The sequence below is a fragment of the Somniosus microcephalus genome, chromosome 16 (genome assembly GCF_052327205.1).
Source record: "Somniosus microcephalus isolate GS21.2 chromosome 16, FLI_Smic_1.0, whole genome shotgun sequence".
NCBI lineage: Eukaryota > Metazoa > Chordata > Chondrichthyes > Squaliformes > Somniosidae > Somniosus > Somniosus microcephalus.
Window position 1 is genome coordinate 99,042,796 of NC_141002.1, and position 26,513 is coordinate 99,069,308.

General features: G+C 47.8%; 1 protein-coding gene across 2 annotated transcripts in view; it reads right to left on the reverse strand.

The window, feature by feature from the left end:
* Positions 1-25,801, reverse strand: part of csrp2 (cysteine and glycine-rich protein 2) — a 35,908-nt gene extending 10,107 nt beyond the window's left edge. The window contains exons 1-5 of one of the 2 annotated variants that reach the window (XM_086009554.1): positions 25,706-25,801; positions 14,724-14,843; positions 8,533-8,701; positions 5,256-5,385; positions 2,594-2,687 (exon numbers count right to left, since the gene is read on the reverse strand). In XM_086009554.1, the coding sequence (XP_085865680.1) occupies positions 2,594-2,687; positions 5,256-5,385; positions 8,533-8,701; positions 14,724-14,835 (505 nt within the window). In that variant the 5' untranslated portion in view covers positions 14,836-14,843; positions 25,706-25,801. Of the gene's footprint in view, positions 1-2,593; positions 2,688-5,255; positions 5,386-8,532; positions 8,702-14,723; positions 14,844-25,211; positions 25,500-25,705 lie in introns of those variants that run through there. The other variant, XM_086009553.1, reaches the window with a different exon arrangement.
* Between the last annotated feature and the right edge of the window lie 712 nt (positions 25,802-26,513).

Genomic DNA, 26,513 nt, shown 5'->3' on the forward strand with positions numbered 1-26,513 from the left:
AAGATAGAATATCAGGGTTTCTCTGTGTCTATCTACAAGTCCAGACTGCAGGAAGCTCCTGAAACAGGTCAAGGTGCCTGGGAATTATTCCCATTTCCTTCCTCTAATCACAGCTGAACAGGAACATGTGTAAAATATATGTTTAAAATTCTTAGAGGGTTTGACAGGGTAGATGCGGAGAGGTTGTTTCCCCCCTGGCTGGTGTGTCTACAACCAGGGGTCACAGTCTCAGGATAAGGGGTCGGCCATTTAGGACTGAGATGAGGAGAAATTTCTTCACTCAGAGGGGGGTGAATCTTTGGAATTCTCTACCCCAGGGGGCTGTGGATGCTCAGTCGTCGAGTATATTCAAGGCTGAGATCGATAAGATTTTTGGAGACTAGGAGGAATCCAGGGATATGGGGATCCGGCGGGAAAGTGGAGTTGAGGTCGAAGATCAGCCACGATCTTATTGAATGGCGGAGCAGGCTCGAGGGGCCGTATGGCTCACTCCTGCTCCTAATTCTTATGTTCTTTTTGTGGAAGGGAAGTGATAAAAAGGCAAAGTAAATTTAAGTCAAAACTATCCGAGATCAATGTCAAGATCCTTAATGCAAAATGGCAGGAAGTAAGCGGCCCTTTGTACATTGGGGTTAAAGGTTTAATGTTCAGACACCTTTCTAATGAGGCAGGCCATTATTTTTAAGCAACGCTGGCAGATCTCCCATGGCATTGCTCACAGCAGGTCAGGTGACGGGGACCCGACTGTTGCTCAATGATTTGTACAATGTATTCCATCTGGAATTCCCTCCCTAAACCTCTCCACCGCTCTCTCCCTCCTTTTTAGTCATTCCGTAAAACCTTTGACCAAGCTTCTTGTGTCATCTGTCCCAATATCTCCTTATGTGGCTCGGTGTCAAATTTAGTCTGATTAGCGCTCCTGTGAAGCACCCTGGGACGTTTTACTACGTTAAAGGCGCTATATAAATGCAGGTTGTTGTTCATCTGTGGTGTGATAAACCCTTTTTTAATGCCACAAAGACCGGGTTGTTCTGAGTATTGTAAAATTTACCAACACCCCAGAATTTTTAATGCATTATCTACTTAATGGGCATTGCTCCCTCCCCTCCAGCCCAACATAGTATTTACAGCACAGAAACAGGCCATTCGGCCCAACAGGTCCATGCCAGTGTTTATGCTCCACACCAGCCTCCTCCCATCCTTCTTGCCCTTTTTATTTAAGGGCTTGACCCCATTCAGTGGCTGGGAAACAAAAAAATAAGTCCATGTTCATAGGATCCGGAGGAAGCCATTCAGCCCCTCGAGCCTGCTCCGCCATTCAATGAGATCATGGCTGATCTGCAACCTAACTCCATATACCCGCCTTTGGCCAATATCCCTTAATACCTTTGGTTAACAAAAAGCCATCAATCTCAGATTTAAAATTAACAATTGATCCAGCATCAATTGCCATTTGCAGAAGAGAGTTCCAAACTTCTACCACCCTTTGTGTGTAGAAGTGTTTCCTAATTTCACTCCTCAAAGGTCTGGCTCTAATCTTTAGACTGTGCCCCCTAGTCCTAGAATCCCCAACCAGCGGAAATAGTTTCTCTCTATCTACCCTATCTGTTCCCCTTAATATCCTGAAAACTTCGATCAGATCAACCCTTAACCTTCTAAATTCCAAGGAATGCAACCCTAGTTTGTGTAATCTCTCCTCGTAACTTAACCCTTGAAGTCCGGGTATCATTCTGGTAAACCTACGCTGCACTCCCTCCAAGGCCAATATATCCTTCCTAAGGTGTGGTGCCCAGAACTGCTCCCAGTGCTCCAGGTGTGGTCTAACCAGGGCTTTGTACAGCTGCAGCATAACTTCTACCCCCTTGTATTCTAGTCTTTGCCTCCTTGGAGCTTTTCTGCTCCTTTTCTCACCCGCTCCCCTCGGAATAGGGACCCCCCACTGAGTGCTGTGGTCACCAGCTCTGATTGGTCGTCTTCCTGGGGGGTTCATCACATGACCTCCAAATGCCCCGCCTACTCAAACAGCCTACCTCCCCCCACATCTCCAATATTCTTGTAGCTAAGAAGTGAAAGTGTTCAAACAACGTTTTAAAAACACAATTTTTTATCTCCCGGGTGGTTGCTCCCAGCAGTGTCCGGGAGATTAATCTTCAATTCCTGGAGACGCCGGGACAATCCTAGCGCCTTTGCCATCCTACGGGAGAGCCCGTCCTTCAGCGGCAATGATGCCCCCCTCCCCGTCGACCCGGGAAAATGGGTCAGGGCGAAGTCCCACCCTCGCCGTCCTCCGATTGGGTAAAGGTGTCAAATCCAGGCCAGAGTGTGTCGGCTGTTTTGATTGGTTGTTTTTTTTTTTTAGTGAGTTGTGCCTGCCCTGCCCTCCCACCCGCCCCCCCCCACTGCAAACACCGGCAATGTTCCCTTTAAGCTTCGCCACCGAGCAGCGCTCTGCAGCTCCCGCGCAGCCTGCCCACCGGCTTTGAAATAGGAAAAAAAATGAGCGCACACAGTATTGAGAGTACTAAAGGGAGCACTGAGTCCCTGGCGCAAAAACTTTTACACCATGCAGCTATTTCAAAAGAAACACACTCACTCTTGCAGTAGATCTCGCCCTCCTTTTCCGTCATTGTGGTCGACTCCAAACTCTTCCTACACTTGGCACATTGGAAACAGTTCTTGTGCCACGGCTAATGGGAGAGAAACAATCGGCGGGTAAAAGAATCGCTCCACACAATCAAACTGGCACAATGACTTTGTCTCTCTTTCCTTCCTACGTTGCAACAGTGACTTACTTAAAATATATTTTTTAATGTATTTCACTTAAGACCTGGAGCTTGAAATTTACAAGCAAAAGAAAGAACTTGTATTTGTACAACGTCCTTCACCACCTCAGGACGTCTCAGTGCTTCACAGCCAATGAAGCACTGTTCCAAGTGCAGTCACTGTTGTAATGTAGGAAACGCGGCAGCCGATTTGCGCACAGTAAGCTCCCACAAATAGCAACGTGATAATGACCGGGTAATCTGTTTTAGTGATGTTGGTTGAGGGATAAATATTGGTCCAGGACACCGGGGAGAACTCCCCCTGCTCTTCTTCGAAATAGTGCCATGGGATCTTTTACGTTCACCTGAGAGAGCAGATGGGGCCTCGGTTTAATGTCTCATCTGAAAGACGGCACCTCCGACAGTGCGGCTCTCCCTCAGCGCGGCTCTCCCTCAGCATTGCACTGGAGTGTCATCCTAGATTTTTGTGCTCAAGTCCCTGGAGTGGGACTTGAACCCACAACCTTCTGACTCCGAGGCGAGGGTGCTACCCACTGAGCCCCAGCTGACACCTCAGGCACCATATACATGCAAGTCCTTTCCTTATTCATATTTCGCTCCCCGCCCCTCCCAAAAAAAAAGAGGTGCTCCTCACTGGCCTCTCCGTTTCCCCCCCCACCCCTCGCAACCAAAATTCTCCACCTCCACCTAAAATAAGCCAAGGACGTGTACAAGTTACCAATTGTTTTATTTTAGCTCGTAGATTGAATTCCAACGATTCCCCAATTTCGGTTTCTTTTGAAGAAATCCTGATGAATTTTACAGTAATTTGTTTACAACACAGCAGCGGACACACAGTAAACTCACCAAGGACCGTACATCACAGAAGGAGGCCATTCGGCCCACCGTGCCTGTGCCGGCTCTTTGAACGAGCTCTCCAATCAGTCCCACTCCTCCCAAAGTCCTGCAAATTTTTCCCCTTCAAGTATTTATCCAATTCCCCTTTGAAAAGGACGATTGAATTTGCTTCCACCGCCCTTTCAGGCAGCGCGTTCCACTTGACCTTGTAAAATTTCAATTACTTTTGAGGGAATGTGCTGGATCTTCCCCTCCCGCCCCACCCTCACTTGGTGTGGATCGAGGTTTCTTCTGTCATTAGTTTCAGCAATTTGTCGATGGTTTAGAAATGTTTAGAATTAAAAGGCATCTCATGCAGGCTAGAATATTTCAGAGTACAGTGCTCTTTTTAAATATTTGTTCTTCGCATGAGTGACGCTGGCACGGCAACATTTATTGCCCACCACCAGTTACCCTAAGGGCATTAATAGTCAACCATAGAGTGTGGGACTGGAGTCACGTGTAGGCCAGACCGGTTAAGGACGGCAGGTTCCCTTCCCTGAAGGACATTAGTGAACCAGTTGAGTTTTTACAACAATCCAACAGCTTTTATCATTTGTTTTTTCTCCTGGCACCAGCACATACATTACCAGATATACCCAATTAAATTCTGCAACTTGGATTTGAACTCATGAATGGGAATCTGGAACTCTTCCCCCCCCCTAAAAGTCTGTGGATGCTGGGGGGTTAATTAAACTTTTCAAGATTCAAATAGATCTTTTACGTCCATCGGAGAGGGCAGACTGGGTCTCGGTATCATCTGAAAGACAGCCCCTCCGACAGTGCGGCACTCCCTCAGTACTGCCCCTCTGACAGTGCGGCGCTCCCTCAGTACCGCCCCTCCGACAGTGCGGCGCTCCCTCAGTACCACCCCTCTGGCAGTGCGGCGCTGCCTCAGTACCGCCCCTCCGACAGTGCGGCGCTCCCTCAGTACTGCCCCTCCGACAGTGCGGCACTCCCTCAGTACTGCCCCCCGACAGTGCGGCGCTCCCTCAGTACCGCCCCTCCGACAGTGCGGCGCTCCCTCAGTACCGCCCCTCCGACAGTGCGGCGCTCCCTCAGTACCGCCCCTCCGACAGTGCGGCGCTCCCTCAGTACCGCCCCTCCGACAGTGCGGCGCTCCCTCAGTACCGCCCCTCCGACAGTGCAGCGCTCCCTCAGTACTGCCCCTCCGACAGTGCGGCGCTCCCTCAGTACTGCCCCTCCGACAGTGCGGCGCTCCCTCAGTACTGCCCCTCCGACAGTGCGGTGCTCCCTCAGTACTGCCCCTCCGACAGTGCAGCACTCCCTCAGTACTGCCCCTCCGACAGTGCGGCGCTCCCTCAGTACCGCCCCTCCGACAGTGCAGCACTCCCTTAGTACTGCCCCTCCGACAGTGCAGCACTGCCTCAGTACTGCACTGGGAGTGTCAGCCTAGATTATGTGCTCAAGTCCCTGGAGTGGGACTGTGAACCCACAACCTTCTGACTCAGAGGCGAGAGAGAGAGTGCTGCCCACTGAGCCACAGCTGACATCAAAGGAAGATGCGTTGTAATTCGCTACAATTTCTGGCAGAGACTTGTTCCATTTATTACATGAAGACAATCAAAGCCTCACCTTTCCGGCACCGACTATTTTCTCCGCTGCGTAAACAGAATCCCCGCACCTGGAACACTTATCCACGCCCTCGAACTTCTGGGCAAATTTCGAAGTATTGACGTTGGTTGTTGCCCGGTGAGGCTGTGGACTGCGGAGTTAAACAAACAGAGCTGAGTGAAGTCGATACAGCTCATTCCTTCCATCCCATTCCCAATTGGTCGCTGTTGCCATTGGCTACTCCATTGTACCACAGTTATTACATAGAATGTACAGCACAGAAACAGGCCATGCGGCCGAACTGGTCTGTGACTGGTCTCGAGGAACAGCACCTCATCTTTCGATTAGGCACTTTACAGCCTTCTGGACTCAATATCGAGTTCAACAATTTCAGACCAGAACCTCAGCCCCCATTGTTTCACATGGCAGCTGTTGAAGATTCTGCCATTCCCATTTGCAACATTTAATCTCTCCTGCCCTCCACCCTATCACAGAACTTCCCTTTTGTTCTTTCCTCCCCTCCCCCCTCTCCCTGCCCCTACACTTGCTTAAAACCCGTCACATCTCCAGCTTTCTCCAGTTCTGATGAAGGGTCCCAGACCTGAAGCGTTAACTCTGTTTCTCTCTCCATGGATGCTGCCTGACCTGCCGAGTGTTTCCAGCATTTTCTGTTGTTATTTCAGATTTTCAGCATCCTCAGTATTTTGCTATTGTGTTGTGTGGGGTCCGTGCCGGTGTTCATGCTCCACACGAGCCTCATAAGAACATAACATAAAAAATAGGAGCAGGAGTAGGCCATATGGCCCCTCGGGCCTGCTCTGCCATTCAATAGCATCATGGCTGATCTGAATCTAGACTCACGTCCACTTCCCTGCCCTCTCCCCGTAACCCCTAATTCCCTTATCTGCTAGGAAAATGTCTATCTCCATTTTAAATTTATTTAATGTTGCAGCTTCCACAGCTCTCTGGGGTAGCAAATTCCATAGATTTACTACCCTCTGAGTGAAGAAGTTCCTCCTCATCTCAGTTTTGAAAGGGCAGCCCCTTATTCTTAGATTATGCCCCCTAGTTCTAGTCTCACCCATCAGTGGAAACATCCTCACCGCACCCACCCGATCAAGCCCCCTCACAATCTTATATGTTTCGATAAGATCGCCTCTCATTCTTCTGAACTCCAAGGAGTAGAGGCCCAACCTACTCAACCTTTCCTCATACGTCAACCCCCTCATCTCCGGAATCAACCGAGTGAACCTTCTCTGAACCGCCTCGAGAGCAAGTATATCTTTTCTTAAATATGGAAACCAAAACTGCACGCAGTATTCCAGGTGTGGCCTCACCAATACCCTGTATAACTGCAGCAAGACTTCCCTATTTTTATACTCCATCCCCCTTGCAATAAAAGCCAAGATTCCATTGGCCTTCCTGATTAGCCTCCCAGCCCTCTTCATCTCACCTGTTAACACATCCTCCTATTCCTTTCTCCCTCATGTGTTTATCCAGCTTCCCCTTAAATGTATCGATACTATTCGCCTCAACCACTCCCTGTGGTAGCGAGTTCCACATTCTCACCACTCTCTGGGTATAGAAGTTTCTCCTGAATTCCTGATTGGATTTATTAGCGACGATCTTATATTGATGGCCCTAGTTTTGGTCTCCTCACAAGTGGAAACACCTTCTCTACGTCTACGTCTACCCTTTCAAATCTTAACAACCTCTATCAGGTCACCTCTCAGCCTTTTCTTTTCCAGAGGAAAGAGTCTTTGCCGAGTCTTTACTGATAATTACATCCCCTCAGTTCTGGTATCATGCTTGTAAATCTTTTTTGCGCCTCCTCCAACGCCTGAATATTGCTTTTATAATAGAGACCGGAACTGTGCAACAATGGTACCGTAAACAAATACACTTCGATGTACAGATCTAGATAAGAACAAGATGGAATTCAGTGCTTAAAAAAAAAAATGGCAACACCGCACACTGGCGTGACACGACCACCGGAAATTTCCTCGAGATTCTCCCGATTGGCCGACGTAACTTCGGCGGAAGATCAGCGGAACCCCCGGATAGACGTGTATTCCGGGTCCCCGCTAAAGTTACCGTGGCTGGTCAGAACCCCCCCCAAGGAAATTTCCAGTCCATTGGTGAGAGTGCAAGTGAATGCGAAAGAAAAGAATTGCATTTCTATAGCACCTTTCACAACCTCAGGACGTCCCAAAGAGCTTTACAGCCAATGAAGTACTTTGTGAAGTGTAGTCACTGTTGTAATGTGGGAAACGCAGCAGCCAATTTGCACACAGCTGACTGGGCTAGACAGACTGGATGCAGGGAGGATGTTTCCCCTGGCTGGGGGGTCTAGAACGAGGGGTCAGTCTCAGGACACGGGGTAGGACATTTAGGACTGAGATGAGGAGAAATTTCTTCACTCAGAGGGTGGTGAACCTGTGGAATTCTCTACCACAGAAGGCTGTGGAGGGCAAGTCACTGAATATATTTAAGAAGGAGATAGATAGATTTCTAGACACAAAAGGCATCAAGGGGTATGGGGAGAGAGCAGGAATATGGTATAGAGATAGAGGATCAGCCATGATCATATTGAATGGTGGAGCAGGCTCGAAGGGCAGAATGGCCGACTCCTGCTCCTATTTTTCTATGTTTCTAAGCAAGATCCCACAAACAGCAATTTGAAAATGACCAGATAATCTGTTTTTAGTGATGCTGGTTGAGGGATAAACATTGACCAGGACACCGGGGATAACTCCCCTGCTCTTCTTCGAAACAGTGCCATGGGATCTTTTACTGCTGAGAGGGCAGATGAGGCTTGGCTTTTTTTCTTCCTCCAAAAGTACTTTTGGTTAATCCATGACCTCAGGACATCCCAAACTGCTTTATAGCCAGGGAAGTACTTCTGAAGTGTAGTCACTGTTGTAATGTGGGGAAAGGGCAGGAAACCTGCTGTCCTTACCCGATCTTTGCATATGTGTGACTCAGTCCCACATCAAAGTGCTTGAACCTTAGCTGCTCTCTGAAGTGGTCTAGGAAGCCACATTGTTGGCCCACCACCACCGTCTCCGGGCAACTAGAGATGGGCAATAAATGCCGGCCTTGCCAGCGACGCCCACATCCCGAAAATGGTGAGAAGCAGGCGGCCGGCAGTGAAAGGTTGCCCCAAGTGTCTACATCGAAAACATTGAGCACTTCTCTCTCTCTCTTCAGATGCTGATGGGCTTGCAGTGCATTCGCAGGCTCCCCCCTCCTCCCCGCCTTTACATTAAATCCCAGTCACTGGCACGGCAACACTTACTTCTGAACGGGGATGCCCAGCCTTTCTCCCCTGTCCATACTGAGAGTGCCGGCCCCTTGTCCATACCCGTAGCCTTTCGGACCGTATTTCTTCCCATAGCAGGACTTGCAGTAGATCTCATTGCCATGGATCGTCACTGTTGTACTGTCAAGGTTTTTCCTGCAGACCACTAGAAAGAGCGAAGGGACTTTTAGTTCAGACAGAATGTATCTTCAAACATACAGGGCTCATTTTAGGAATGTGCACACCCAGCAGGGGTGGGGTCCTGCCGAGGGCCCTAAGTGCTGGAATTCCCTCCCTAAACCTCTCTACCTCTCTTTCCTCCTTTAAGATGCTCCCTAAAACCTACCTCTTTGACCAAGCTTTTGATCATCTGCCCTGATTTATCCTTATGTGGCTCGGTGTCAAATTTTGTTTGCTAATTGCTTGTGAAGCGCCTTGGGACGTTCTACTACGTTAAAGGCGCTGTATAAATACAACTTGTTGTTGTTGTTGAATGAACTACCAATCTCAGTGAAAGACTCTCGTGTCAATCACTGGCAAACTGACACATGGGAACACCACCACCTCCAAGTTCCTTTCCAAGTCACTGAGTTGGAAACATATCGGCCGTTCCTTCATCGTCGCTGGTTCAAAATCCTGGAACTCCCTCCCTAACAGCACTGTGGGAGCACCTTCACCACACGGACTGCAGCGGTTCAAGAAGGAGGCTCACCACCAGCTTCTCAAGGGCAACTAGGGATGGGCAATAAATGCTGGGCCTTGCCAGCGACGCCCACATCCCAGGAACGAATAATAAAAAGAGCTGATGATAGGCACGCATGTGGATTGGCTCTGTGATACCCGATTTTTTTTTTTTTAAATAGGGAGGAGTTTTTAAAAAATGGGAGAATTAAAAAAAAAAGCAGAAGAATAAATCTCCTTTGGCACTTGAATCAGAGATTGGCCAATGCTGCTAAACCAATTAAAACTGTGGCTTAGAACAACATTTGTTCCTGGCATTACTAATTAGATCCAAGGTTCGGTTGTTTTTCTGCTTCATATGTGGTTGTCAAGGCTCCGTGAAACTGTTCTTGCACCATTAGTAAATACGCAATTGTATATTACGATTGAGATTTAAAGAAAAAGACCTGCATTTATATAGCACCTTTCACGACCTCAGGACGACCCAAGGTGCTTTACAACTAATGAAGTACTTTCTGAAGTGTAGTCACTGTTGTAACGTAGGAAGCTTGGCAGCCAATGTGCGCACAGCAAGCTCCCACAAACAGCAACGTGATAATGAGCAAATCATCTGTTCTTTGGTGAAGTTGGTTGAGGGATAAATATTGGCCCAGGACACCGGGGAGAACTCCCCTGCTCCTCTTTGAAATAGTGGCCATGAGATCTTTTACATCCACCCGAGAGAGCAGACGGGGCCTCGGTTTAATGCCTCATCCGAAAGACGGCACCTCCAACAGTGTAGCTCTCCCTCAGCACTGCACTGGAGTGTCAGCATAGATTTGTTGTGCTCAAGTCCCTGGAGTGGGGCTTGAACCCACGACCTTCTGACTCAGAGGCGAAAGTGCTACCCACTGAGCCACGGCTGACACATGACCCAATACCCAAACCAGAAGCCATGCCATTTAGACAAAAGGGTTTTCCAAGTGCGACTGAGCTAAATACAGTAACATTAGGAACAGGAGAAGGCTGTTCAGCTCCTCGGGCCTGCTCCACCATGCAATGAGATCGTGGACGATCTGCACCTCAACTCCATTTTCCTGCCTTCGCTACTAGAGAACTGTCACCCAAAGATAACGGCTTGTAACACATGAACTATTCCCAACAAAGAAACACAGGAGGTTTTCTAAATATGAAATGGCCTCCTGCCCATCAGACCCTTCCCTCTCAGACAATGGAGCAAGACGGTACAAGATAGTTCCTTCAAGAGGGGCAAAAAAAGAGGCCGTTTACTCCCTTTGGATTGATGTGGAGATGCCGGTGTTGGACTGGGGTGGACATATGTAAGAAGTCACACACCACCAGGTTATAGTCCAACAGCTTTATTTGAAATCACAAGCTTTCGGAGCGCTGCTCCTTCATCAGGTGAAGTGGGGAGATGCATATAGGCACAGCATATATAGTCAGAGAATACTGCCAGATGATTACAGGTAATCTTTCTAACTGCCCTTTATCACACCTCGGTGGAGGGATAATCACAGCAATCAAAGGTGTGACCCCACCTCATTGTTCTTTGATGTAATGGTTTCCTGACTGACCTGTTTGGACACCATTCACACCTTTGATTGCTGTGATTATCCCCCTGCCGAGGTGTGATAAAGGGCAGTTAGAAAGATTACCTGTAATCATCGGGCAGTATTCTCGGACTATATATGCTGTGCCTATATGCATCTCTCCACTTCACCTGACGAAGGAGCAGCGCTCCGAAAGCTTGTGATTTCAAATAAAGCTGTTGGACTATAACCTAGTGTTGTGTGACTTCTTACATTTGTCCCTTTGGATTGGCTGAGAGGGATGAGTCCGAGCTGACAGGACCAGCCGTGCTATTTTATTTTATTATTTAATCCAAATTTCTATTTCTTCATTATTTGGGATAGAGCCTATGTTTTCACACCAGCCACTTCCAAAACAATTCTGGTTTTCACTCCCTCAAGATAAGAACATAAGAAAAAAAAGTTACAATCCCGGACCCCGCCCTTTAATGCAAGATATGGAAGACCAACTGTTAAAATCCTTCCACTCCTTCTGCAGTTGTCTGTACAAATTCCAAATTTAGCTGCAGTTATTTGGGTGGAGAATTGAGACTCGTGTCAGGTGATAAGGTTCAGGTTCCGTTCAGTTCATAGTGGGTGGGGGGGGGGGGGTGCGTTGTGGGGTTGGGGGTGGGGGTGTGGGGAGTGAAGTCATTCAGGAATTTAGATCCAACATTCCACAAGGTCTCATTTTAGTGATTTGGCTGAAAATGCAGCAGCCCTTGGCTTTCAATAACATTCCTTAAGCACTGGAAGACGGCTCGAAGTATTTACAAAAGAGGAATATCGGACAAGAAAAGGGAAAACGACAGAGGATTGGGATCTGCAATTCAACAACACAAAACTGATTTCATTACACAAACTAATATTTTTTTTTTTTGCACGCAACACTTACCCAGACAATTAATTCAAAAGGAGAGTTTTTATTAAAACATTTCATGAAAGTAAACGCTCATTGAAGTAGTTTCCTTGGAGTTACTTAACCCGACAATTATTACAGTAAAGGAGAGTTAGGGACAAGGACATTTTGTTATACACCCACAAGTAATTCGTCCTATTACACAGTACTAATGAGTAACTGATGGCAGCAGTCAAAGCACTCAAGAGTGGGCTGATAAGTGGCAGGTAACATTCGTGCTACAGGTAACATTCGTGCTACAGAAGTACCAGACAATGACTATCTCCAACAAGCGAGAGTCTAACCACCTCCCCTTGACATTCAACGGCATTACCATCGCCGAATCCCCCACCATCAACATCCTGGGGGTCACCATTAACCAGAAACTTAACTGGACCAGCCACATAAATACTGTGGCAACAAGAGCAGGTCAGAGGCTGGGTATTCTGCGGCGAGTGTCTCACCTCCTGACTCCCTAAAGCAGCCCGCTTGATTGGCACCCCATCTACCACCTTCAACAATCACTCCCTCCACCACTGACGCACAGTGGCTGCAGTGTGTACCATCTACAAGATGCACTGCAGCAACTCGCCAAGGCTTCTTCGACAGCACCTCCCAAACCCCCAAGTTCCTCTCCAAATCACACGCACCATCCTGACTTGGAAATATATCGCCGTTCCTTCATCGTCGCTGGGTCAAAATCCTGGAACTCCCTCCCTAACAGCACTGTGGGAGCACCTTCACCACACGGACTGCAGCGGTTCAAGAAGGCGGCTCACCACCACCTTCTCAAGGGCAACTAGGGATGGGCAATAAAGGCTGGCCTTGCCAGCAACGCCCACATCCCATAAACGAATTTAAGAACATCAACGGTCTTACAAAAATATAGTTGCTGAACTACTGAAATCAGTTAACTTTGCTGTAACCATATAAAATCAATTGTTCAATGCTCACTATTCCCTACATCCAGTGATATTGGAATACAAATGGAAAAGGTTGGAAGTGCACAGCAGGTTGGTTAGAATGGTTCAGGTTAAAGGTCAGATCCAAAACATTGACCCATGTTTCCCTTTCAGACGCTCATGGACTAACTGCACTTTCTCTCCCGTTATGCACCGCATGCAGTTTTGGGCACCTCATTATTGAAAAGGACATTAAAACCATCGAGACTGTATATACATATTTTTTTAATTAGTTTATGGGATGTGGGCGTCGCTGGCAAGGCCCAGCATTTATTGCCCATCCCTAGTCGCCCCTTGAGAAGGTGGTGGTGAGCCGCCTTCTTGAACCGCTGCAGTCCGTGTGGTGAAGGTTCTCCCACAGTGCTGTTAGGGAGGGAGTTCCAGGAGTTTGACCCAGCGACGATGAAGGAATGATGATATATATCCAAGTCGGAATGGTGTGTGACTTGGAGGTGGTGGTGTTCCCAGGCACCTGCTGCCCTCGTCCTTCTAGGTGGAAGAGGTTGTGGGTTTGGGAGGTGCTGCCGAAGCAGCCTTGGTGAGTTGCTGCAGTGCACCTTGTAGATGGTACACACAGAGCATAGATTCGTACTCAAACTGCAATATACTGTCCTGTAACTTGGACCATGAGGTAGTACCGCCATCTCCTCTCAGACACCGCCAAGTTCCACAAGATGTTCCAGTACCCGGAGTGGTTGCCAGAGCCTTCTCCTTTCAAACTTTCTTCTTTTCTCTCTCCCACCCCCTTGCCTCCTCAACTCTTCATCCAATTTCCTTCCCCACTTTCCCTCCATTCCTCACTGCGTTGAAATAGCGACAAAGAATACACAGTCTCCTCCTCCCAACTCCCTCTTTCCCAGAACCTCTAACGTGTGAAATTCTTTTCCTCCCCCAGTTTTCCTTCTCTCCTGCAATCTCCAGGCTTTTAAATCCCGGAGCTTGGTGTCATCGCCTCCTGATTTATGTTGTCTTTTTTCCCCCCTTCCAACTGCAGTGCTGGAGCCAGCCTTTAGCTCATAGAAACATAGACGATAGGAGCAGGAGTAGGCCATTCGGCCCCTCGAGCCTGCTCCGCCATTCAATGCGATCATGGCTGATCATCCAAATTCAGTACCCTGTCCCTGCCTTCTCCCCATATCCCTTTAGCCTTAAGAAATATATCTAACTCCTTCTTGAATATATTTAATGAACTGGCCTCTACGGCCTTCTGTGGTAGAGAATTCCACAGGTTCACCACTCCCTGGGTGAATAAATTCCTCCTCATCTCAGTCCTAAATGGCTTACCCCTCACCCTTAGACTGTGACCCCTGGTTCTGGACTCCCCGGCCATCGGGAACATCCTTCCTGCATCTAGTCTGTCTAGTCCTGTTAGAATTTTATAAGTTTCAATGAGATCCCCTCTCATTCTTCTAAACTCCAGTGAATATAAGCCCAATCGACCCAAGCTCAGGGGTAGCATTCCCGCCTGGGAGTCCGTAAGTGCAGGGTTCGAATCCCGATGGCCCCGGCGAGTGGAGACTGGTGCTTCGGCTTGGAATTCCGGTTGACATCCAGCGGGATACTCACGTCCGGTCGGTACGGGTGTGCCTCCTCATCGTATGGGTTGTGGGAGCCCATAAAACCTTCCCCCCGTATAGGACTAACCCCCCCACAATCGACTGTTATAGAGATGGTTACGGCCAGGGAGGGAGGGTTCATATTCAGCCTGCAAGTCCTTCCACTACTTCAAGGGATGCGTGTAAAGATACAAAAACAACTTGTGTAGTGTCTACACTACAGGCCTTGTCCCTTCAGGCAGGTTTCTTGATAAATAACAAGATTAAAATAAAGCAGACACATGATTTGCAACCCTGAATGTTTGTGCAGTCACATGCCCAAATACAAATTTAATCCTCAATCAAAAAATTTGGGCTTCGGGCAGAAAAGTTGAGGTCGAAGATCAGCCATGATCTGACCGAATGGAGGAGCAGTATGGCCGATGCTGCTCCGAATTCTCATGTTCTCTGGCATTAACACCGAGGGCGCCACACTCAAACAGTAAAGAGAACGTTTGGGAAAAGAAAACATAAAATGACTTACTGCACAGAAAGCAGCATCGATGGTAACTCCTGCCATCACACTGCACCTCCTCTGCATGGTACACTGTTCTCTGGCAGGTCCCGCATTTATTACCACCGCCCCAGTTAGGCATTTCCGCACCTGTGAACGACACCGGCTAAAACAGTTAGTCACCCTGCATTTCTCGGACTAGGCAGCCGTGCCGTTTGTGGGATCACGCTGTGCCCAAACCGGCTGCTGCGTTTCCTACATTAAGACAGTGACTACACTTCAAAATGCACCCCGTTGGCTGTAAGGCGTTTTTGGGACGTCCTGAGGTCGTGAAAGGTGCTGGAGAAATGCAAGTTCCCACTCCCTCCTCTCTCTCTGTACCAAAGGCAGAATTTCAGGCAGCAGACATCCTCCCCCTCTATAACCCGAGAGAGAGATTTGGCTGCTTCAGTCCTGCAGCTGATGTAGAAACATTCCAAAAAGAACGAATACCCAGTGAAGCGAGGTGTTTCAGGGCGGTTAATTGTCGGAGCCTTGTAAAAAAAAAAAATTGTAAATAGAAAGAACTGGTATCGGTCAAAGTGGCCATGAAGCTGTCGGATAGTCAAAGCAACCCAACTGGTTCACTGATGTCCTTGAGGGAAGGAAACCTGTTGTCCTCACCCGATCTGACCTGCATCTGACTCCAGTCCCACACCAGCGTGGTTAACTCTTGCTTAGACTCTTACAGCACAGAAACAGGCCATTCGGCCCAACTGGTCCATGCTGGTGTTTATGCTCCACACGAGCCTCCTCCCACCCTACTTCATCTCACCCTATCAACATATCCTTCATGTCAACTATGCTCCCTCATGTGTTTATCTACCTTCCTCTTAAATACATAGAATATTACAGCACAGAAGGAGGCCATTTGGCCCATCAAGTCTGTGCCGGCTCTTTCGAAGAGCAATCCAGTTAGTCCCACTACCCCCCGCCGCTCTTTCCCCATATCCCTGCAATTTTTTTCTCCTTCAAGCATTTATCCAATTCCCTTTTGAAGGCTACTATTGAATCTGTATCTGCAGCCCTATCAGGCAGTGTATTCCAAATCTAGTACATCTACGCGATTCACCTCAACCACTCCCTGTGGCAGCGAGTTCCACATTCTCACCACTCTCCGGGTAAAGAAGTTTCTCCTGAATTCCTTATTGACTTTATTAGTGGCTATCTTGCATTTATAATAATAATAATAATCAACTTTATTGTCATTGTTAGTGCACAAGTGCAGTACAACGAAATGTAGGCTTGCGGCTCCCGAGAGTGTACATTTAGATTAAGACATTTAAACATTCAACATACATTTGGCTTGTAATACATTAACATAAACATAACCATAATAAAGTGCATTGGCAGATGTACAGGCTTTAGAGTTTATTTGTGGAGTTCAGTAGGATGACAGCCCTGGGAAAGAAGCTGTTCCTAAATCTGGTCGTACGGGTGTGAATGCATCTGTAGCGTCTCCCAGATGGCAGGAGGGCGAACAGACTGTGGCTGGGGTGGGTAGGGTCTTTGATGATGGTCCGTGACCTCCGTAAACAGCGTTTCTGGTATGTGTGCTCTATGGTCGGTAGCCGGGTGCCGGTAATGCGTTGGGCAGTTTTGACTACCCGCTGCAGGGCTTTCCGGTCATAGTAGCTACAGCTGCCATACCATACTGTGATACAGTTCGTCAGGATGCTCTCTATTGTGCAGCGGTAAAAGTTAGAGAGGATCAGGGGTGACAGGTTACATCCCTTCAGCCTCCTTAGGAAATATAGGCGCTGCTGGGCCTTCTTCACCAGAGAGGAGGTATTGAGGGACCAGGAGAGGTCTTCCGTGATGTGGACTCCGAGTTTGGATTCTCCCACAAGTGGAAACACCCTCTCTACATCTACCCGATCAAAACCCTTCATAATTTTAAAAGACCTTTATCAGGTCCGCCAGCCTTCTCTGAGAAAAATTGAGCCCCATCCCATTCAGTCTTTCCCAGTAGTTGTATTCTCACAGGTTTGGCATCATCCCTGTAAATCTCTTGCGTCAACCGCTACAAAGCACATTTCAAGAAGAAGTCCCACCATTACCAGCTTCTCAGGGCAACCAGGAATGGGCAACAAATGCCAGCCTTGCCAGCGACGCCCATAACCAAGAGAATGAATAAAAAGAAATAGAAATCTGTTTCAGCTCCATGGTTCTAGTTCATATGGTTTTGGTCAGATTTTGGTCTTTAGCGCCTGGGCATTAAGCAACTCTTGGGCGGAGCATAGAGAGGGAGACCGGACAGGGAGAATGGCAGGCTCATTGCAGAACTTATACAATAGCAAAATACTGCGGATGCTGGAAATCCGAAATAACAACAGAAAACGCTGGAAAAACCCGTTGCAGAACTTGCTTGTTCCTCTCCATCCATGAGAGGCAGGGCGGAGATGGGACATGTTACAGGGGTGGAAGTAGGTGGTTTTGGCACTGGCCAATATTTATCCCTCAATCAACACAACAAGTAGGCTGGCTGACCTGATAAGGTCTTTAAAATTATGAAGGGTTTTGATCGGGTAGATGTAGAGTGGGTGTTTCCACTTGTGGGAGAATCCAAACTAGGGGGCCATAAATACAAGCTAGTCACTAATAAAGCCAATAAGGAATTCAGGAGAAACCTCTTTACCCAGAGAGTGGTGAGAATGTGGAACTCGCTACCACAGGGAGTGGTTGAGGTGAATCGCGTAGATGTACTAGATTTGGAATACACTGCCTGATAGGGTGGTGGATACAGATTCAATAGTAGCCTTCAAAAGGGAATTGGATAAATACTTGAAGGAGAAAAAATTGGATAAATACTTGAAGGAGAAAAAATTGCAGGATATGGGGAAAGAGCGGGGGAGTGGGACTAACTGGATTGCTCTTCGAAAGAGCCGGCACAGACTCGATGGGCCAAATAGCCTCCTTCTGTGCTGTAATATTCTATGTATTGGTGATGGAGAGAATATGTGGTCGGAAGCTCAGCTCAGGGTCAGATCGGACGCCAAGGTTGCGAACGGTCTGGTTCAGCCTCAGACGATGGCCAGGGAGAGGGACGGAGTTAGTGGCTCAGAGAGTGGTGAGAATGTGGAACTCGCTACCACAGGAAGTGCTTGAGGCGAACAGCAGAGATGTATTGAAGGCAAAGCTAGATAAGTAGATGAGGGAGAAAGGAATAGAAAGTTATGTTGATAGGGTGAGATGAAGAGGGGTGGGAGGAGGCTGGTGTGGAGCATAAACACCGGCACGGCCAAGTTGGGCCGAATGGCCTGTTTCTGTGCTGTACATTCTATGTAATGGCGGGTACCACAATTAGCCTCCGCGTTCCTAGATTAGCGAGTCGGATTTGGGCAGAGTTCCTGTTCCCGATTATTATCCAGTCACTCGGGCTGGTCGGACTGTGGAGACATTGGGTGCTGGACACTGTGTGTGGCATTGGGTTAGAGCTCGATTGGGCTCGCTTAAAATTCAATACACAAGCTTTTTTATGTTGCTGATTTGCTGCCAATTTGGTTAATCTCTAACATCCAATAAGTGGTGCCGACAGACCCCAGATTTATCAGACGAGAATTAATTCTTAAACATTCTGTTCCCAAACAGTTCGAAGTAAAACAAACACAACTGTAACCTTTGCTCCCACTCAGTTACTTTTCCCAGCACTGTTATGCTACATAAAACAGACATTAACTGCCATGGTTATTGTAATGGTTTATGCAAGGCAGGTCATTTCAGTAACATGCATTAAAACACAACTTATGCAGTCTTATGACAAATGCTTGACGTTTGCTGGTGTTTGGAAACCTATTGCACACTTAAAGGCTTGAAAACTCCAGCTGCCTCTCACATCCAGATAACACAGAGTTACATAGAGTCTACAGCACAGAAACAGGCCATTCAGCTCCATAGGTCCGTGCCGGTGTTTATGCTCCACACGAGCCTCCTCCCACCAGAGTTCATCTAACCCTATCTGCATAACCTTCTGTTCATAAGAACATAAGAAATAGGGGCTGGAGTAGGCCATTCAGCCCCTCGAGCCTGCTCCGCCATTCAATAAGATCATGGCTGATCTTCAACCTCCACTCCACCTTCCTGCCCAAGCCCTTGATCCCCTTAATATCCAAAAATCTCTCTCTCTCTGTCTTGAATATACTCAATGACTGAGCCTCCACAACCCTCTGGGGTAGAGAATTCCAAAGATTCACCGCCCTCTGAGTGAAGAAATTTCTCCTCATCTCAGTCCTAAATGGCCGACCCCTTATTCTGAGACTGTGACCCCTGGTTCTAGACTCCCCAGCCAGGGGGAAACATCCTCCCTGCATCTACCCTGTTGAGCTCTGTAAGAATCTGATATTCCTTTCTCCCTCATGTGTTTACCTAGCTTCCCCTTAAAAGTATCTTCGCTATACGCCTCAGCCACTCCCTGTGGTAGCGAGTTCCTCATTCTCACCACTCTCTGGGTAAAGAAGTTTCTCCTGAATTCCCTATTGGATTTATTAGTGACTATCTTATATTGATGGCCCCTAGTTCTGGTCTCCCCCACAAGTGGAAACATTCTCTAGGTCTACTCTGTCAAACCCTTTCAGAATTTTAAACAACCTCTATTAGGTCACCCCCTCAATCTTGTTTTTTTTTTTAAAAAGAGAAAAGAGCCCCAGCCTGTTCAGTCTTTCCCCAATAGTAAATATACAATATTAAATTTAAATCTTCAATCACGGCCCAACAGTACACCCAAGAATTGGCATGTATCCAAAATAGACCAGGGTGGGAGGGGGGCAAGTCAAGGAGAAGAAAATGTCTGCTGAAAGTTAACCGCAAATGAACTTCTGAGGGCCCAGGAGAAAGAGCGAGAACACAGATCAGGAGTTCCCCACCCCCTCCAAAACTTGGCCAGATTGATGACAAAAATGGTGTGTTAGTCCGTCAGAAAATGTGTACAAGATTCTGCTGACCACACTGCACGTCAAGTGCTGCAGAAACAGACCGTAATTTAAAAAAATCTCCTGCACTCAGTCCGATCCTATAGGGGGAATGGGTTTAAAAAGTCTAGACTTGTGACCATCAGCCACAGTAGCTGCTTACGTTGGAACCTTTCCAAAGAAAGGATACGTTTCATCTCCCAATTTCCTTCACTGATTATCACCAGACTCTGTAATTAAGGTTTCAAACAAATTAGCAATTTCCTCAACGTCAAAAACTGGACCTCCGATGGACGCAAGTATTTCTACAGACAGTTGCTGACGGAAGGTTTTTGTATTTTAGTTTTAATGCAACTGGCTTATGTTTTGTTCCTCAATTGTTTAAACATGCTCGAGGAATTAGTTGGCAGGAGAAAGTCCTTCGAGACACAGATCACATTATCAGACAAATCAAGACTTATGTTAACCCATCTGGATGTGCTATGCCTTTAAAAAAAAAACAGAAAAATATATGAGACAAAGAAAGAAAGACTTTCTCGACCTCAGGATGCCCAAAAGCCCTTTACAGCCAAGAAATGTAGTCACTGTTGTAATGTAGGAAATGGAGCGGCCAACTTGCGCACAGCAAGGTCCCACAAACAGCAATGTGATAATAATCAGATAATCTGTTTTAGTGATGTTGGTTGAGGGATAAATATTGGCCAGGACACCGGGGATCATTCCCCCGCTCTTCTTTGAAATAGCATCTTAGGATCTTTTACACCCACCTGAGCGCGCAGATGGGGGCCTCGGTTTAACATCTCATCCGAAAGACGGCACCTCCGACAGTGCAGCACTCCCTCAGCACTGCACTGGAGTGTCAGCCTAGATTTTTATGCTCAAGTCTCTGGAGTGGGGCTTGAACCCACAACCTTCTGACTCAGAGGCGAGGGTGCTGCCCACTGGGCCACGGCTGACACTACAAATGCACAAGATGGGCCGAATGGCCTCCTTCTGTGCTGTAACCATTCTATGATTCTAAGTTTCTGCTTAAGACAGAAGATTGGTGGAACAAAAGCCCTGCCTTTCACACACAAGTCATACAGGGTTTATAAGGGAATGACATTTGATGAACATCAGGGGGATCCAATATTCCTTTGCGGCCTAGAAAAGAGGCTGCAGTCATATCAATTTGCACACAGCAAGGATCCACAAACAGCAATGGTGTGCTGTAAATAACATTTTACAACATAGTAACCTGTCTTTCAGGAAAATTCTCCCCAAAAAGTTGAAGCATTCAAGCTTTACCTTGTCTTCAAAATTTCATCCAAAACAATCCCACATCTCAGGAACAAATAAAAAAAAGAACATGGAAATACCACCGCTATTAAACATTTCATTTTTGAAAATCCCATTTTTCTCTTTCAGAATCGCATCCCTCCCCCATTTGCACTACTCCCCGATAAAACCTGGAATTCACGATATGAGAGCGAATGGTACCTTCAGCCCGTGCTCTACTGTGTCTGCACGCCAGTCTATCACTGCAACAAGCACTGTAACACCATGACTCGCCTAGTGGGTTTTTATAAAAACAGAGAGCATCAATTTCTCTTCCTCTCCTTCCCAACCCCCAAGAGATGTGCAGTTTAGCTCAGAATCAAGGGATACTCTTAGAATGCAATTCTCAGCTCACACACATCAGTTAACCTTCAGGAGCAGGTTAATGGGCTCACCTGACATATGTAATGAACTTAAGTGACATTAATTCACCAACTACCCGAGCCTCGCTGGTATAAATCCATCAAACTGTGGAATTCTCCTATTATTGCAAATCTTATTTTACAAATAGTGCTGTGTGTTGGGAGCATTTTTCATGCAATTTTCTTTAAAAAAAAAAGGGGCATTTTTTTTCCAAATGGAGTTTTTAGAGCGGGTCACTTCCCAAACAACCAGTGGAGCCGCACCGACTGCAATGTGACTGTCTTAAGAATCTTGACACTGCCAACTGCATCAGGGCCTAACTTCTCCCGCACGGAGCGCTCCTCTCCCGCACGGAGCGCTCCTCTCCATCGATCCACACACACTCTGCCCCCTCTCAGTCAAATCCCCCCGCACGCTGCCCCTTCCCCCACACTCTGCCCCCTCCCCCATCGACCCACCCCGCACTCTGCCCCCCCGTCAACCCCCCACACTCTGCCCCCTCTCCCGTCAACGCCCCCACACTCTGCCCCCTCCCCAGTCAACGCCCCCACACTCTGCCCCCTCCCCATCGACCCACCCACACGCTGCCCCCTCAGACAAATCCCCCCGCACTCTGCCCCCTCCCCCATCGACCCCCCACACTCTGCCCCCTCTCCAGTCAACGCCCCCACACTCTGCCCCCTCCCCAGTCAACGCCCCCACTCTGCCCCCTCCCCATCGACCCACCCACACGCTGCCCCCTCAGACAAATCCCCCCGCACTCTGCCCCCTCCCCCATCGACCCCCCACACTCTGCCCCCTCTCCCGTCAACGCCCCCACACTCTGCCCCCTCCCCATCGACCCACCCACACGCTGCCCCCTCTCAGACAAATCCCCCCGCACTCTGCCCCCTCCCCCATCGACCCCCCACACTCTGCCCCCTCTCCCATCAACGCCCCCACACTCTGCCCCCTCCCCATCGACCCACCCACACGCTGCCCCCTCTCAGACAAATCCCCCTGCACTCTGCCCCCCTCCCCCCTGACCCCCCCACACTCTGCCCCCTCCCCCATCAACCCACCCACACTTTGCCCCCTCCCCCCATCCCCATCAACCCAGACGGTTAAGAAGGCAAATGGTATGTTGGCTTTCATAGCGAGAGGTTTCAAGTACAGGAGCAAGGAAGTCTTGCTGCAGTTGTACAGGGCCTTGGTGAGACCACACCTTGAGTATTGTGTGCAGTTTTGGTCGCCTTATCTGAGGAAGGATTTTCTTGCCATGGAGGGAGTGCAGCGAAGATTCACCAGGCTGATACCTGGGATGGCAGGAATGATGTATGAGGAGAGATTGGGTCGATTGGGCTTATACTCGCTGGAGTTTAGAAGAATGAGAGGGGATCTCATTGAAACTTATAAAATTCTGACAGGACTGGACAGACTAGATGCAGGAAGGATGTTCCCGATGGCGGGGGAGTCCAGAACCAGGGGTCACAGTCTAAGGATAAGGGGTAAGCCATTTAGGACGGAGATGGAGGAGGAATTTCTTCACCCAGAGAGTGGTGAACCTGTGGAATTCTCTGCCACACAGGGCAGTTGAGGCCAATTCATTAAATATATTCAAGAAGGAGTTAGATATATTTCTTAAGGCTAAGGGGATCAAGGGATATGGGGAGAAGGCAGGGACAGGGTACTGAATTTGGATGATCAGCCATGATCTCATTGAATGGCGGAGCGGGCTCGAGGGGCTGAATGGCCTACTCCTGCTCCTATCTTCTATGTTTCTATATAACCCACACACTTTGCCCCCTCCCCCAGTTGACCAACTTAGTAAACTTTTCTTGCAATTCGTTGGACGGAAATAGCTTTTTAAAGTCGGTTTTATTTAATTAGTTGAACCTTCACCCAGAGGGCACTTTGGACGGGAGTGGTTTGTGCCCTCCCCGCATTTGAATGGTCCCTTCGTGAAACAACCCATGGTGTAGATCGCTGCACGTCGCATCAGCTTCAACTGACTGCCCTCCTGCGGAGTCCTGGTACTGCTCGTCCGATTGGAAAGTTAATTGTAATATTCATTTACATATATATATATTTGTGATTGACAGTTTTATGCATCGCTCTGTGACCCCCAAACAAGCCGTGCCACTCTGCTGGCATCCGAGCTACAGAGGCCCGGTAACACTGCTGGACCCTGCCTCACAGTCAGCCGTGGCTCAGTGGGCAGCACTCTCGCCTCAGCGTCAGAAGGTTGTAGGTTCAAGCCCCACACCAGAGACTTGAGCACATGATCCAGGCCGCAGTCCGATTTACCATTTCCTTTCCGTTTTACAATTTTGTAGTCCTTGATAAATTCACCTTTCAAGATACAGGAAACTCTTCTTTAAACGGCAGCTAAATATCCGGAATTCTCTATTAACCGGCAAAATTCTCTATTAACCGGCAATGTTGCCGAGTCCGAGTCTCCCACGGTGGCCGAGTTAGTCAGTGGGGGTAGTTCTCCAAACTGCCACTACTCAGCTTCTTGGCGCTGTCGGAAGTCCGAACACCTCAATAACAGGAGTCTATTTGTTAAAAAGTAGCCTCGGTAGATAACCCTCTCCGTCATCCGGAATTTTTAATCAACCGGCACCATCCCGGTCCCGTCGGTGCCGGATACCAAAGAGTTTCCTGTATCTCTTTTCAAGGCTGGGAATCCCGAGTTTCTCCAGTCTCCTCTCATAAATCCAACCTCGGAGACCAGGGATCAGCCCTGGGATCTTTCTTTGTACTGCCTTCAACCCTCGAATGTCTCCCTGATGTCTCAGGTGACCAGAACGGCAAACAATAGGCAAGGTGTTGTGGTCCCACTAGATCAGTGTACAGTTAGATCATGTTTTCGACTGAAATCTACTGTTTTGGCTATAAAGTTATAAACTTTCCATCGGCTTTGCTGACTGTTGCTCTGTATTGGTTGGACATTACATTACAACAGTGACTACACTTCAAAAGCACTTCACTGGCTGTAAAGCGCATTGGGACGTCCTGAGGTCGTGAAAGGCGCTATAGAAATGCAAGTCTTTCTTTCTTTACGTGTTCAGTGTTGAGATTCAAAATCTAGACCGACGCGCCCCGTGCACTGTCAGAGGTGCCGTCTTTTGGATGAGACGTTAAAAACCGAGGCCCCGTCTGCTCTCTCAGGTGGACGTAAAGATCCCATGGTACTATTTCGAAGAGGAGCGGGGGGGGGGAGTTCTCCCCGGTGTCCTGGGGCCAATATTTATTCCTCAACCAACTAATCACTAAAACAAACCGTCAGGCCATTTATCACATTGCTGTTTGTGGGAGCTTGCTGTGTGCAAATTGGCTGCCGCGTTTCCAACATTACAACAGTGACTACACTTCAAAAACTACTTAATTGGCTGTAAAGCTCTTTGGGACGTCCCGAGGTTATGAAAGGCGCTATATAAATGCTTGTAAATGTCAGGCTCCAGGTCCATCTGGCTTCATTTAAAAAAAAGATGCAACACAAAGTGTGAGGGACATGTGCAAAAAAACAGGTTACATCGAATGTACAGCACAGAGACAGGCCATTCGGCCCAACCAGTCCATGCCAGCCCCGACATCATCTCACCCCGTCAACATACCCTTCTAATCCCGAGAACATGTGAAGCTCATGGGCTAGCAGAGCTGGGAACTAATCGATTCTGGGTGAAGGAGCACACAGTTTGATGCGTTTCTGCAACTATCGATAATCAGAAAGTCTGGCGTCCCGAATTTCAGCGAGTGGCCGAAATTCACAGCACTCGATTTCTGTTGCAGATTTAACGCGGACGGGTTTGTTACATATCTTGTTTTGCGTCTCTCTTTTTTCTTTGCATTTAAGAATCTGGTGCAATTCAGGAGAGAGAAGTTTTTAAAAAAAAACACATACGCTTACCGGAAATGATGAGAGAGTTTGAGAGACAAGTTGCCAACAACTCACGGGATTCGGTTTCTGCAAGCGAGTAACGGGGTTCCTGAGAGTTTTCACTTGGTTTCTGAGCCAGGCTCCCAGTCTCAGGGCAGACACGTCAGTGACTGGCCCCGCCTTGCAGTGGCGAGTGACCCACATTCAGTGCAACTCACACACCTCCCAGGGCCTTTGCAGCAGTGAGTGAGAGATCATGGTGAATTTTTCTGGCATTTCTGTTAAGCCCAATTTGAGATGTACAATTTGTGTTGTTTTTATGAGCGCTTTACTTTTTTTTTTAAATTTGCCCCATCCCACCCCACACACACACAAATCAATTTCCAAATAAAAAGATATTTTAAAGCATCCAATGATTTTCTATCCAGATCACTCAACCCAGTAACTGCCTCTGTACAAAAGCAAAATACTGCGGACCTTCCCTTTTGTTCTTTCCTCCCCTCCCCCTCCACTTGCTTACAAACCTGTTACATCTGCAACTTCTTCCAGTTCTGACGAAGAGTCATCCACCTGAAACGTTAACTCTGTTTCTCTCTCCACAGATGCTGCCTGACCTGCTGAGTATTTTCTGTTTTTAACTCCCTCTCTGGCATTATCTATTGTTCCTCCCTTTCTGGCCCAGACTCTTTACAATCTATATTAACGATTTGGAGGAAGGGACCGTTGGCATTATCTATTGTTCCTCCCTTTCTGGCCCAGACTCTTTACAATCTATATTAACGATTTGGAGGAAGGGACCGAGTGCAACATATCCAAGTTTGCCTACGATACAAAGATGGGAGGGAAAGCAGTGAGTGAGGAGGACATAAAAAAACCTGCAAAAGGACATAGACAGGCTAAGTGAGTGGGCAGAGATTTGGCGGATGCAATATAATGTTGGAAAGTGTGAGGTTATGCACTTTGGCAGAAAAAAATCAAAGAGCAAGTTATTATCTAAATAGAGAGAAACTGCAAAGTGCTACAGTACAAAGGGATCTGGGGGTCCTGGTGCATGAAACACAAAAAGTTAGTATGCAGGTGCAGCAGGTGATCAGGAAGGCCAATGGAATCTTGGCTTTTATTGCAAGGGGGATGGAGTATAAAAACAGGGAAGTCTTGCTGCAGTTATACAGGGTATTGGTGAGGCCACACCTGGAATACTGCATGCAGTTTTGGTTTCCATATTTAAGAAAAGATATACTTGCTCTCGAGGCGGTTCAGAGAAGGTTCACTCAGTTGATTCCGGAGATGAGGGGGTTGACGTATGAGGAAAGGTTGAGTAGGTTGGGCCTC